The sequence below is a fragment of the Buteo buteo genome, chromosome 9 (genome assembly GCF_964188355.1).
Source record: "Buteo buteo chromosome 9, bButBut1.hap1.1, whole genome shotgun sequence".
Lineage (NCBI taxonomy): Eukaryota > Metazoa > Chordata > Aves > Accipitriformes > Accipitridae > Buteo > Buteo buteo.
The window spans coordinates 24,281,962-24,296,312 of NC_134179.1; the positions used below are offsets into that span (position 1 = coordinate 24,281,962).

General features: G+C 43.6%; 1 protein-coding gene across 6 annotated transcripts in view; it reads right to left on the reverse strand.

The window, feature by feature from the left end:
- Positions 1–13,986, reverse strand: part of SLC2A12 (solute carrier family 2 member 12) — a 32,999-nt gene extending 19,013 nt beyond the window's left edge. For 5 of the 6 annotated variants that reach the window (XM_075035761.1, XM_075035759.1, XM_075035758.1 and 2 more), the window contains exons 1-2: positions 13,706–13,986; positions 4,655–5,977 (exon numbers count right to left, since the gene is read on the reverse strand). In XM_075035761.1, the coding sequence (XP_074891862.1) occupies positions 4,655–5,977; positions 13,706–13,829 (1,447 nt within the window). In that variant the 5' untranslated portion in view covers positions 13,830–13,986. The remainder of the gene's footprint in view (positions 1–4,654; positions 5,978–13,705) is intronic. The other variant, XM_075035762.1, reaches the window with a different exon arrangement.
- Positions 13,987–14,351: the final 365 nt, after the last annotated feature.

The window sequence follows — 14,351 nt, forward strand, 5'->3', positions numbered from 1 at the left end:
GGGGCCAGGGCATCCCTGCAGCTCTGAGAATTCCCCTGGAAGAGGAGCCTGTGATGGCCTCCAAGAAAAAAGCTCTGAGAGTTTGGCCTTTGGCTTTGGAGAGCCGCACAAAGCTGGCAGCTGCTCTAGGACATGCAGTAATAGAACATCTTCAGTCTCAGGTTGACAGAGGCATAAATACCTTTGGACTTTATGCATCTAAATGGTTTTGAGGATGATTCAAGTCAGGAAACTGCGCCTCAGTCCCACTTACAGGTGCTTTTGTTGATTTGCATCCGCATGCTCAGCATGAACTGCCATGTGACACCAGCGGAGCTGATGTGATTTGCACCAGCAGATTATCCCAAAGTTCATTGGCCAACTGCCTCACCACCTTTGCAGTTATACAGAAATGTGTTTAAAGGACTGACAGAGGAGGAAGAGCTTTTTTGTGCAAGGGACTCATGCCACACATGCAGTCCAAAGGCACACATTTGACATGCCCCTCTCAACAAGTGTTCCCACTCCACAGCAAAAAATCCCTGAGATGTGAGTGGATCCCCTTGAACTGCATTCCCACAGTATGTGTAAAGAGGTACTGCCCCAGTCCTGCTTTGCTCACTTGCTTTTTATTTGCTAGAACAAATTTAGACTAGGAAAATGGATGCTCTGTTGGCTCCAGACTGAGTTTGCTTTACTTGCTGCTCAGCCCAGGACTTGTTGGAGCCCCTCTGATTTTTATTCAGTAAAGAGGATTGCCTCTAGACCACACTGCATCCCTGTATTAATGTCTATGGTGCTACTGCCTCTCTTTCGGCTACTTATTGGTGAGATCACCCAGTGAGACCTCCTCACTCAGGGCATATATAGGAAAATAAGGAGGGAAGTTGTCCCTATTTAGTCTTTGATCCTAAATGGTGCAAAAGGAGATATCAGGGCAGAGAAGCAGATCTTTGGTAATGGGTGCCATCTGACACCTGAATCCGAATTTTTTCATCAGGTCTGTGAGGAAAGAAGCAGGGCTGTGGGCACCTACCCTGTTTCAGAAAGGCTAGAACTACCCTACAGTTGTTAACCAAGAGAACTCTCTTGCATATGCTCCATTCAACCCCAAGAGTCCCACATTTACAGCCTTATTTTGGAAAATAAGTCTGATACTGCAGGAGTTTGGCTCTCCTGGTTCCTGCATCTCAACATGTTGTACCTCACAACAGTGATGAGTGAAAGAGCTGACACCTCTTTATAAGAAAGGACCACAATTTTTTGCCCTTCAAGTGGTTTGAACAGAGCATCTGGCAAATGAGATGCTCTGCAACTATTTCAGTTAACACTGTGTCATTTAGTAAGTGGTCATGCATGGTCATGGCCCTGACTAGAATTTCTCTGTGTGTCCTTTCTGTGAAATTAATTTCCAGGGTCACAGTGAGCTTTTAGCTTGGGTGACGAATTGGTAATCTACCTCCACACATTAGGCTGCACTCACTGCTCCCTGTGCAAGGCATAGCAGCACTTCTGCAAGGCTCACATGTCTCCTGTCCCCCGCTCCACATACAGGAGGTTCAAATGCTTCTCCCTGCAAACAATGAAGAGCCCCTCTCGCACTCCTCACCCTTCATGTGGCAGACAGAGAGAGGTTTCTCTTGGGCTCTGCAGGCATCTTTCCCTGATGAGAACAGCTGATCCTCATTTGACCTTTCTGATACACAGACAAAGGTAACTCAAGACAAAGCTGGGTGTCAAGTCCCCTTAGCTAATAACTGCCTTGAAACACCTCTGCAAACACTCCTGAAGAGACGGCATGTGCTGTTCTGCGATGTGATGCAACACTGATTTGTTGCACCTACCAAACATCCTCATAATTGTGTGAAATTGAGTGTGAACAAGCAGTTGAATCGCAGTTCATCAAACATAATTAATCGAAAACAGAGCAGCAGAAATACTCCTTTTATCTTGCCTAAGGGTTGATGATATAAATACAGAGCACCCCAGAATCAAAAAAGTGACTAAGCAGATGCTTGCTACTCTGTGAATTCTTTTATAATGCAAAAATGGCTTTTATCTCTCAATGTCTATTTTTGAGTGCTCATCATTGTGCTGCCTGGGTGCTTTGATAAATGGCAATAAATATATTTAGCATATGTTTAGTTCATTAAAAAATCCATCTACTTCATGTAATTTGGAGACAAAAGAGAAATCCTGGAAAAATACAACATTTATATGCAAATCTGGACTGTAACTAGCTCTTTGACCAGAATCCCAAAAAAGAAAGAGAGAAAAAAAAAAAAGGCCAAAGTAATTAAAAAAAAAGATGATAGAGCTCAGGTTGCATGATCTGCCCTATGAAGAGTGTGACATTTTCCTAATGGCACTACATAGAGTCTGCTTTACCCCCACAGAACAAAATGCAGCGTGGACTCAAAATAAAGTGGGTGAGTTTATTCCAGAAGTGGCCTTGTGGGGTGGAGGGAAAAGAGCAAGATCCTCTCTGCTCTTTGTCCAAAAGAGGCTGATTTGATCTGTAGGTTACAAACAGACACATCCCCAGCACCGCCTTCACCTTAGCCAGCAGGACAGGCAGACGTTGTGCGGAGTATGAGATTTTTGCATTGAAAATATAATGGTGTGGGGGTTACGGTGCTTCTGCCCCCAGGAGCCCAGGCATCACTTGGCCACAGCAGCCAGCGAGTCCAGCCTCAATGCCTCCCTCCCGTTGCAGAGTTGACAATGACTAACGGTCTGGTCCAGACCACAGACCAGATTTAGAGATGAATAACATAAACATGTTAAAACTGCTTACTTTATGTAAGCAGAGGGGCTCAGGTTTTTTCTTTACACTCAGAAAGGCATATTGAGGATAAGAAAGCTAGGATTTTAAAACGCATTCAAGAATTAGGACTCTAAGCAGCAGATGTTGAAGGCTGCATATAAGACACAAATCATAGCCTCATGCCCCAACCCAGACTATTTAACCACAATAGATCTTTTGCAGATTCCAACAACCTCTTGATTCTCTCTGACTCTTGCATTTTCTGTACATTGTCAATTTTAACTGAATAGTGTACTTTTAAAGGCATGGAAATGTCTTGAAAGTATTACCTGCAGTTTGAAATACCTGTATCTCTCCTAGACCTGGCCTTCACTTGCTACACAAACACACCCACCAGTTCGAATTGCCTTACCGTGTCTTTATCATGCATGATTTCAACATGTTGGAGCTGAGACGGTACCTGTTCTTTCCCATTTGCTGTTTGAGAGCATTTGTGCTCTTGTCAAAAAAGAGGTCAGAAAACAAGCATGGGCCTCAAAGACTTCTCAGATTAGCCTGGCAAACACACCTTAGTTTCTGTGGCCCTCAAGGAAGTAGATGTCGTTATCATTAATTTCACATTAGGCCAAATTAGATGACTAGGAACCCATTTACAACCAGGTCAAGAGGAAAGAAGCTTTCAACAGGAGGCCAAGCCTGAACACGTGCCCCTGCCTTGAGGGTCATTAAATGTGGGTTTGAAACACCCAAGTAAAGCTCAAGTTACATTTTCTCTTCAGGGCTGCACCCCTGGTTTTGAACCTATCTCATCGACAGCAGAATCCAGCCCCAAGATGATCTGCAAGGGAGGGAATAATGCTGCAATAACACAGTCAAGCTTGCTGCCCTGGCAATGAATGCTTATCTCACACTGCTCGACCAGTGAGTAATGTTTAAATTAAATAAATACTGCAGGGGAGTTGCTGTTAGTGCAATTGTTGGGTTGTATTCTTGTGGCAAGCTCTTTATCGTAATAGTGCAGCAGTAGTACAGTGTGTTTGCAAGGCAAGTTTGAGCCAGGGCACAAAAGCACATAAAGGCCGTTAATAAATAATGGACTCTGTGCATGTGGGTTTTGCAGTGTGGCTAAAAAAATCAATCCCTTCAAAGTACAATAATACGCAAGTGCTATTGAAACAAAACAAAAGAAAACAAAATGGAGAGATTTAATTGCTAGTCCCTGGGAATGGCAAGCATGTTCTCCTCTGGAGAGAGCAGGAACCATGCAAGTGTGATGGCAGCTGCAGCAGGACCTCGGTTGTACAGTGACACGCCTGTGTGTTCTTCCACTGGTGCTGTTCAGCACAGGTGGTGGTGATGATACTGCAGTTTGCTCATGAACTATAATACCTTGAATGTCTTTCCGATATCTGAAGACTATTATATAGTCAGGGGGCCACACACTGCAGGACTCAGGCATGTGGCATTTCATGGATTTGATGGTGTCATACCATACAGAGATCTCGGGCTTATGATTATCTTGGGTTTATGAGTCAGCAGCAGCAAATGCCTACATCTTAACTTCCCAATGTAAGGACACAATACACTAGGAAGAGGAAAGATAGTCAAGGGTCCCATAATTTTGCTGTACAAAAGCTCACAGCAGTTCTTAACTCCACTGAAGAGGAGCAGTTAATTCCACTGAATTGAAGAGAGATTAGGCCACTGACCTTAATGGGCAGGACCTCTTCCTAAAAAGCACACCCCAGGCCCACCAGGAGGGTCTGTGACAGTACCAGTGCATATTAGCAGAAAACACTGCTTTGCCCACCTTGGGAACTGCCTGATGCCAAGCTGGGCATGTCATCCCAACACTTAATCTACTTGTAAGTAAACCATTACAAAGAGTTAGAAAAATTAAACACTTACTTGGTCCAAGACCTATGGAAAATGCAGCAACATAAACAAGCAGGCTGGCCAGTGAGAGCCATTTCAGGACAACAGGAACCTCCCCACTTTCCACGTGAGACCCTGTTGTGCTTTTGCCTCCTGCCAGGGCAGTCCTGTTCAGTTCTCCCATCCTGGCAACATCTGGGCTTCTCTGTGCATCAAATGACAATCTTTCTGGTGAAGCCATGCTAGCAAAGAGGTCCTTGAGACTCCCATTGGTGACACCAGTGAGATTTCCCGGTCTCTGGAGAAAGAAATCCTCTGGAGATTGGCTTCTACAAACATTGGTGAAATTCACATATATGTTACGGTTCACTAAGCCCATCGTGACCAACGATACTGCCATAACAGAAGAGCCAATACACAGAAAAGTTTTACTTCCAACTTGATCCACAAAAACCGTGGCTGGGACTGTGCTGACCACTTTAACCACTCCAACTCCAGTAGAAGCCAAGCTGGCAGCTTCATTGCTCTGGAACCCAACTGACTTCAAAACAGTTGATGCATAAAATAAAATGTTGGGTTGCCCAGTTGTTTGCACAAAAAAGACTAAAGTGAGTCCTACCAACATTCGGGCCCTCATGTTGTTTCTTGAACGAAACAGGTCCAAGAAACTATACTGATGTTCATCTTTCAGGGAAGACTTTATCACAGTAAGTTCTTTAGTAGCATCTGATGTTTCCCGTAGCCTCTCCAGTACTTTTCTTGCAGCTTCATCATTATTTTTCATGACAAGAAACCGAGGACTTGGAGGAAGGAAATACATGGCAATAGCCTGCAAAGCACCTAGTGGAATCACGAGGCCAAACATATACTTCCAGCCATGAGATACACGGGCAAAGGCATAATTTGAAATATAGGCAAAAAGAATGCCTATCACAATCATGAGTTCATTTAATGATACAAGGAGGCCTCTTCTGTGCTGTGGGGCGATCTCAGCAATATACACACATGTTGCAATTGATGATAATGATATGGAAATACCTATGGCAATCCGTCCCACAATAAATATCCCATACGATTCATAAGGCAGTAAAATCAGACTCCCCAACACAAGTAAAGAAGATGCAATAATAATAGCAAGTCTCCTTCCAAATCGGTCTATCAGGAATCCACCAATAAGGGATGCAAATAAGGCCCCAAAAAGCAGGGAACTTACAATGATTTCCTGCTCTTTGCAAGAGAGTGCTAATATGCTGCTTATCTGAAGAAGAGCTCCAGAGATAAGGCCCAACTCATAACCCATCAGAAGTCCACTTATGGCAGCAACGGCAGAAGATAAAAAAGTAAATGTTCCACAGCCTGAAATAAGAGAAAAAAACACAAAAACTTGAAAGCGTGACTTCTGCGACATTCTGACAACTAATAATAACTTTGTTTGATATACCAGTCCAAAAAATCTTTTTGTAACTTTTAGGAAAAGCAGTTAGGTGCATACAAACCCAGCAGCAGTGGTGACATAAAAGGCTATTTTTTAAAAGAAAAAAAATTGGTTTAATTCATATAAAATCCTCTTTAATTTTAATTTTGGGTTCCTTATCTTTTGGGTTCCTTATCTTCCTGTACAGAAATCAGAAATGTTTTGATCAGGCCCTAAACAATTAAACCTTCTGCCTCAGAATATCATTGCAAAAGGCAACACTGACAATACAACCTTTTGTTAAGAAAGCAATTTTTGCCTTGAGATGTTCTCAATGTTTTTCCTGTACGGAAGTCTTGACCACCTAACTAGTGTACCACGGGCAAGGAAAGCAGTAATTTCCCAACCAAATTGCTTCAACCTTGACTCGAATAAGTAACAAGTTAAGCTTTCCCTTGCCGCTTACTAATTCCTTTGCTTCACCTGAGGATGCCATGAAGGCTGCTGGTACACGTGAGGGGTTTTTTGCCAAACGGAAACTTATCCACTGAGGACCAGGCTGATCCAGATAGCTGGGATATTCTAGAGAAAACAGTCTTTGGGGTACAAATTCATGAACTTTCTGGGCTTTGCTCATCACTAATCTCAGATTCTTCAGAATATCAGGATCAAATATTTCGCATAGTTTATAACAGCCACAATGTCAGGAATAAAAAACACCTGGTGAAAACATAAACCCAATGGAGATTATATGTCTTTGAATGTCCACTTTAAAACAAACTCATTTTATACAACTGCAATTCATTGTTTATTGTTACAAGATAGAGTCGACTGATCGCATTCTACTAACTGTGAAGCTTTTTGCACCTTAAACCTTGAGGAATATATCAGTTTGTTATTGTTGGTCGTGTTCTTTCTCCCAGCATGATTTTCCTCTCATCATGATGTTGGCTGCCACACAACTAGGGAAAGAGTAAATTGACTTCTGATTTTCCGGTTAGTTGGAGAGATAGGACGTGTCTGAGGAGAGGTAGCTTTTGCAGCATAACAGAGTCCGTATTTCAGTTAATTCTCCTGGAACAAGTACTTTCCAACTGGAAAGTAGTATATGACCTAATTGAAAATGATACATAGACTTTGTTTATTTTTAGCTTATTTTTCTAAGGCATTAAGGCTCTTTGATCATACTGACTGCTTGGAGTTCCTTGCCAATAACTTTTGAGCACATTGGCAAGGATCAGTCCCATTTGACAGAGGATATTACATTTCTTAAGCAGATTGTGAAAAGAGAGGAGGAGGGCAGCCCTAGCAGTACTTCTGCACTACTAAAATAAACAGTGCCAGAGTGCAGGCCCGGACCCTGGCATGTGGCCACGTATCCCACTAAATTGCTGGCACGGTGGCTGGCAGGGTTGTGCCGCAGGCCACCTCGCCTCTCCAACAATTCCCACCACTACACCCTGCGCCCACACGCCACCCGAGGCCGGGTTATTCTGGAGGGTAGCAGAGTACAACGGTGGGAATATAAACTGTGCCTCCTGGGCCAGGGGAGACGTGTAAGCCCATTAAGTCTATTAAGATAAGTATCGCCTATTAGGTCTCCTACCTGGCTCTCGGTTCGCTCCCTTAAAGCCAAGCAAAAGCCAAGCAGCAGCAGCCCCGAGCTATTGGGCGCACTCAGCGCACCTCAGCCTGCTCTGCTGGGCTTGGGTGGCTGGCAAACCAGAGAGAGGGGACAGACGGGCGAAAAACACATGGGTTTGTTACGATGGGCTGTAAGGGCACCAGGGAAATAGGAGTACTGGGAGAAGTCTTCCAGAAGGTAGGGGTAGATGGTAGATATATTGTGATGGAGGTGGGAGAGCTTGAAGAAAATGTCAGATACAAATTTGCAAAATGCTCTGGTGACGTAACTTTTTTTTTAAATATATTGTTGTTGTCCATGTCTGTATTATGTCTAACGATTTTTCTTCCTTTATGTCTGCAGTATCTGAGATCATTGCACTTATTTGAAACAGAGGTTAGTGCATGGGTTAGGGCAAGGTCCTGCTGTACTTCTTTAACACACTGAACAGCACTTTAGTGGAAGGACTACTGACTCTGGTTAAGCTGCCTGGTGCTACATGTGCTCCATCCTCCAATGCATGCATGTAATATACATTTTATCATTGCAAAACCTAATTTCTTCCTCCCCTTTATATGTTTTACTAACCTGGTTGCTGTATTTTACTAGATCTGGAAAATCTAGCAATGATTCCTGGCTGGAAATCAGGGCTGGTAACAACACAGTGTCGTGCTTGACGAATGAGCTTGGGTATCAGAAGATACACTGCTAATTTGATCACAGCGCTCTGCCCAAACTACTCCTCAGTGCTGATATTTCTGCTTTCTTGGATATCTTTGGGTTTTAAGTCATTGAGCCATGTAGACTGAACCTAAGATTTTGCTTTAATTTATATATTATGATCCTAAAAGAGACTGTTGTGGTCATCCGGTCTGACACTCACAAACAGCACAGCATAATCCTTCAGACACGTTTAAATGACATTTTATTTGAACTAGGCCATTTAAAATATTCAGCTTTGATTTAAAAATTGCTAGTGGTTGAAAGCCAATTACTTTAAGTCATAAGTTGTCCCGATGGTTAATTGTTTTCACTGTAAATTATCTGTAAATTATTTCTAGACTTAATTTCTGCAACTTCAGCTTCCAGCCATCAGATCCCATTCTCCATTTGCCTGCACTTCGTTATGTTCACTAAGTACAAAATTATTGCCTCGCATCAAGTCATCCCGCAGATGTCTCCTTGATAAGCTACTTAGCCTGTGAGGCTTTACAAGTTTACCAGTTCCTTAAGTATTCAAAGCCCTGTTTTCTGAACTCTATCCAGATTATCAACTTCTTCAACAAATTGAGAGCTGGACCCAGTGCTCCTGCAGTGGTTGCACAGTGCCAGATAGGAACTTGATATAATTGTCCCGCTCCTGGTAGACATTTCCCCCTCTACTCATCTAAGGATTGTCACAGCTGTGTACAGGAGCACATCTTCTGCTGGTTATCCTCCAGGACAACCAACTTCTTTTCTGACTGGGTTCTTTCCAAGGTATTGCCTTTCCTTTAAATATGGCCTGCCTTCTTGCATCCTAGCTAGGAATGCAAATCACTTTATGTTTGTCTGTATTAAAACACCTAGGATGGGTTCAGCTTACCTAACTGTGAGAGATCTACAGCATCTCTAGATTTCTTCTGTAACCACTTGCGAAAAATAGGCACTTCTAGATGTCTGAAGTAGGTCAGATGCCTATTTCTCTCCACTGCCTATAAAAGGAATCTGTGTGGCTTGCTCAGATGCAGATGTCTAAAGTTAGCATAGAGGAACCCCAGACAGCACATTCACTCGCAGTCAGCAGGCCAAGCCATCCGAATTGCATTCAGCCAGTGACATATCCCATTTATTAATCAACTGTCACCTTTATCACCCACAAATAATCCATTATTATCTTCTTGCAGGCAACTGAGAAAAAACATTAAGTAACAGAGGGACAAAAACTGAGTTTAAGGCTCTCCAGCAGAAACACAGCAGTGTGGGCAGTGTCTCCTATTAATAATTTGAGGTCTGTGTCCTGCACAGCTTTAATTTTTTAAATGTGCAACTGTCAGTTTTGTGTGGTTCCAGTTTCTGATTCAAAATGACAGTGCCAAGTCAAATATCTTGATGGAGTCCACCATCAGCACTGTTCTTTACAATCCAGGCTGTGCTCTCCTCAGCCTGTGGTCCTCAGATCAGAGCAACCGAAGTGATTATTTACTTATAATCCGAGAGGCTGTACAAGCTGGGTGTGGAGCTTGGACACCTGGGAAGTTGCTAGGGAAGCACTCAAGCCCATATATTTCTTGCTTCTCCAAGTACAGCAGCTCGAACAATGTCTAATGTTTCTTTGGTTTGTTTTTACTGTGTCAACTGGTATCCTTGTTCATACATCCAATGACAAAATGCCCACAGTCGTATAGAAATAGCAGAGGGCTGTAACTAAAGAAGACCCCTGAATGAAAAGCAGATTCTGATGCAATGCAAAGGGAGACACATTGCCTTTCTGCATTAGCAGCAGCAAACTCGGCAGTTAACTCCATATCTCTTGTGCCTCACAGGCACTATTCTGCTGAGAAACATCTTTATATCACTACAGGGTTTTGTTGTAACTGCTGTACCTAAGACTTGCCTGCTCAGAACTGCCTGCTGAGTTAAACCCTGAAATCTCTTCTTGGTTTTCCTTCATGGTCTTCCTCCAGACAAAATTCCCTCTGACTTCAGCATATGTTTTGCTTTAACATTTCCAGATAAAGCATGTTGCAGTAGTTGTACTCACACTCCTTTTAAGTGTCACTTCTAATGGTGTTGTTGGCAGTTCTTAGGCATTCCTTTAAGAAAAAAGCTTCTTAAAATGTATATTCCTCTTATTTTTATGAGATGTCTGCAAAATACATGGCAGTGTGCAGCCCAGGGGAATAAAATATTTTAATGATGGCTTCCAGAGAAATTTCTCCTTCTGTCTGCAGCAAATACCATGGCTAATGAATGTGTGGCTGGTGTGTGACAAGTGACTGGAAAGTCTATTCTCTAGTTTCCCCACATAAACAAAATGATTTCTCACAACCGTTACTCAGGTCAAAAGCAGAACTACTTGGCAAACAAACTTATCTTTAAGAACATTTGCTGGAAATGTTTATGCTTGGTTCCTGAGAAGGAGACCAAGCGTAGTTGTAGTATAGCAGTGTACTGTTGATGAGATCGGATGGGGCCAAGTAGTAGGCTTGCGCCCCTTTACTTATTTTCAAGCACATATTTGGGAAAATACAGTCCTTCCAAAGGCAAAATATTTGTTCTGTGTGGGCATTATGGATAATTTATGGGCATTATGGATAAATGATCTGTGCCAGGGAAGATCTGCAAGCAGGCTGAGCTGGGAAACACCACTCTTTGCCCACTTCACGTGCAGGAGAGCTACGGGAAAGGTGCCTGGGAGCCCTTTCCAGCTCATCTCGTCAGTACCATGCTCCACATGAGTCCAGACACTGAGATTTCTGTGATGTAGTTTTTCTTTCTCCCAAGAGAACATGCAGTGTGTGTACAGAAAATTAGTGGGATGGAGTGGGGGGAGAGATTACTTCTTTATGAAACCTGTGCAAATACATCTGTTTTGATATGAGGGGGCTCAACTGTCTCTACTAACATGGTGCTTTCTTCTGCTGACTTCCATTTAATCTGAGGTGAGAAATGTCTCAGTTTGGGAGGGAAGGAAAGTATTTTCCTGGAAGGTCATATATATGTTCTTTAAATCCCTGGGGATTCTTTGATCTATTTAGATATTTGGAAGGTGAAATCAAGCTCTGTCAACCCTTGGTTAATAAGCATAGGTCAGAAAATCACAACGAGTCGAGTGCATTGCATAGATATGAACCCACAGCATGGAATCTCCCTTTTTCAGTAGAACAAGGTATCAACTTTTGTCCATGATAGATCTTAAAACTACAGCATCTGTATCTGAAAAATTTAAGCTATCTTTAACAACATATTTCTTCTCCATCTGAGTGCTGTCTGACATACAAAAAGTTTGCCTTTACAGGTAAATAGTGTTTAAAATTCCCCAAATTGTCTTTAGAGGAGCATTTTGCTAAAGTGTATAGGGTGTGGATCACATGGTTTTGTAGAATAGATATTTAATGCCATATGTTGGGAATTGCTGCATAATTAAATCATGGTTTGTCTTCCCGTAAAAGGTGATTATCCCATTTTCATGCCATCATGATCTTTGCTGCACTGTCACAGTCACTTTCTCTGTCTCATCCAGTTGTCTGGTATAAAGAGTTCTATGTTACCCTGTAGATCTATTTTAATGCCTGAGGTTTCTTTAGATCCAGTAGCTGCTCAATAGGTGCATTTCTCCTATTAGCTAGGATACATCTGATCTAACTGCCCATCTAGAAGACTGGCATGGGATCTAAAACAGTTACCCAACAAGACCCTATGGGATGCAACAAATGGTGCCTTTGGGACAAATTTATGTTGCAAGCAGAGCTGGAAAACCTCAGAAAATACCAAGTTTACCCCAAAAGTGTCAGAGCCATGTGGGATCATGTTCATTTGACAAATATGGCTCCTCCAACCCAAGTGTGAAAGGCAAACCCAAAACAAATATTTTGTAAATTGAACTAAAAACAAAGGCAGAAGGAAGCTAATGTATTGCACATCTTCACGCATCTAAATTCCTGTGATGGTGGGAGGCATTGTATACTTTGTACAGCATAAGCCCGATGAAAGTATTGTGTGAGCAATATTAAAATTTCATGAACAAAAACCCACTGACACTGATGGAAAGCCAGGGAACACAGATCCTGGGCAGACCCACCCTGGCCATCTCGCCATCTCTTAGTGCTCTGCCATGTATTTTCATTATGTCAACAGGCAGCCTGGCCCTTCATTAAATTAAATGGGATTTGGGTGTTGTTTTGTTATTTTCCAGTAAGAATCAAAAAGTTCCTTTAATTCCTAGCTAGGTAATTATAAATTCCTCAGGTTGCTGCTTTAATTTCAGAGGGTAAGGCCAAGCGTGTAATTTGCACGGACAGTTCTAACCGTAGCTCTTGTGCTGCAGTAACTTTGCTGTCTGTTTATTATAACTGCTGTGCTTCCCTTTGATAACGCTATCTTATAACCATCTGCATTGCTCCCCCCATGCCCTGAGGTAATGTTAAATATGTCTGCACACCGATTGGCTTTCTGTTCTTGATTAACCTCTGCTTCCAGGTATCAGTAGATGTTGCTGGACTGATCACTATTACACTCCAACAAAGCATTTGTGCCTGTGGTATCTGAACATTCACGGGTTAGTCAGTTCATTCATTTTTAAGTAAACAAAACCTGCTTGGGACACAGTCATTTCTGGCTTACTACCCTGCTTTCCTGTTTGGGTACAGCTGTCTTGTGGGTGAGAAATGTCATGATTGTGGGTCATTTCCCCCTTGATCTTATCATCGAAGAAAGAGATGCAAAACCATGCTGTAACTTAGAAAAACTGGCTGGGATGGACAGCAAGGGTGAAGAACTATGGAACTCAGCTTCAGCACTCAAAAATCTTTTGCAGAAGAAAATCTACAGTTGATTTTTCAGGGCGTCAGCACAGAAACCCTGTTTCTTCCTGAAATGCTAGGGACGAAAAGACAGGAGGGAGTCCCTGTCCCCCCCCGGAGTGTCCCCCTGCAGCAGCAGGTGCAGTGCTTGCCTGGCCTCCCTCCACTTGAGTGAGAAGGGCTGAATTGCTCCCCAGCACGCAAGGACTGGAGCACCGTTGTTATCTTAGACGGCAGCGGGTTCTCCGATTTTTCAGGCGACTGATCTTCGTAAAGGGAAGGGATTTACGCAACAGACAGCACATGCACGAACAGCGGGACCGAGGCCTTTTGGGAAAAGTATCGCATAAACTTCATTCAAAACTGAAGCCAGCATTCCCCTTCCTTACTCACATTTTCCCCCTCTCGCACTTTTAGCACTTGAGAGCGCGTGCCCGGGGAGTCCCTTGGCTTTGCGGGGCCGTTTCCCCCAGCCCCGAGCACTAGCTCCGCGGGCACGCTGCTGCTGGCTAACAGCTGGCATTCGGCTCCTGCCGCTTTACCTGCTGCAGCCGGGAGCTTGCGGAGGTGGCGGCGGCGGCTGCCCCGGCTGCTCTCCTCATCCTCCCCGGCTCTCATCGTCGGGTTCTGCTGGCCGAGGTCCTCCGTGCTCTGCCCAGGTACCATTGCCACCCCCTTTTGCACCTTGGGGCAGGAGCGCTTCACAGGGCAGCGGTCCTTCCCCAGCCCGCGAGGAAAGCGCGGGTTATTTTCCTCATGGCAACAAGTTGCTGAAGCTGGCCAAACCAAGTGCAAACCACAAAGTGGTTTGTGAACAACTTTGTTGCTATTTCAGAAGGCTTTGCCCTTTGCAGTGACACAGGCTGTTGCTATTCTTGGGAGCCTATTGCAGGCGAGGGGAGGGCCGTCTGTCGGAAGTATTGCTTTTGCCTTTTAACAAATAGTTGGAGAAATCAGACGTCCACGCGCAGCTCGATGCACATTCCTTACCCCTTAGCTTAAAGGGTCTCTCTCCTCCCTGTGTCTCTTTTCCTTCTCTCTCCCGTGTCCACAGGCACAGGTTTTTAACAGAGAAGGCACGCCGAAGGGGGTGATTTCAAGGGTTTGCTACGTCAGCTGAAGTTAGGGCACGGAGCACACACACACGGCATCGCTCCGTTCCTGTAAATTGTGAGCAAGCTGCGGTGA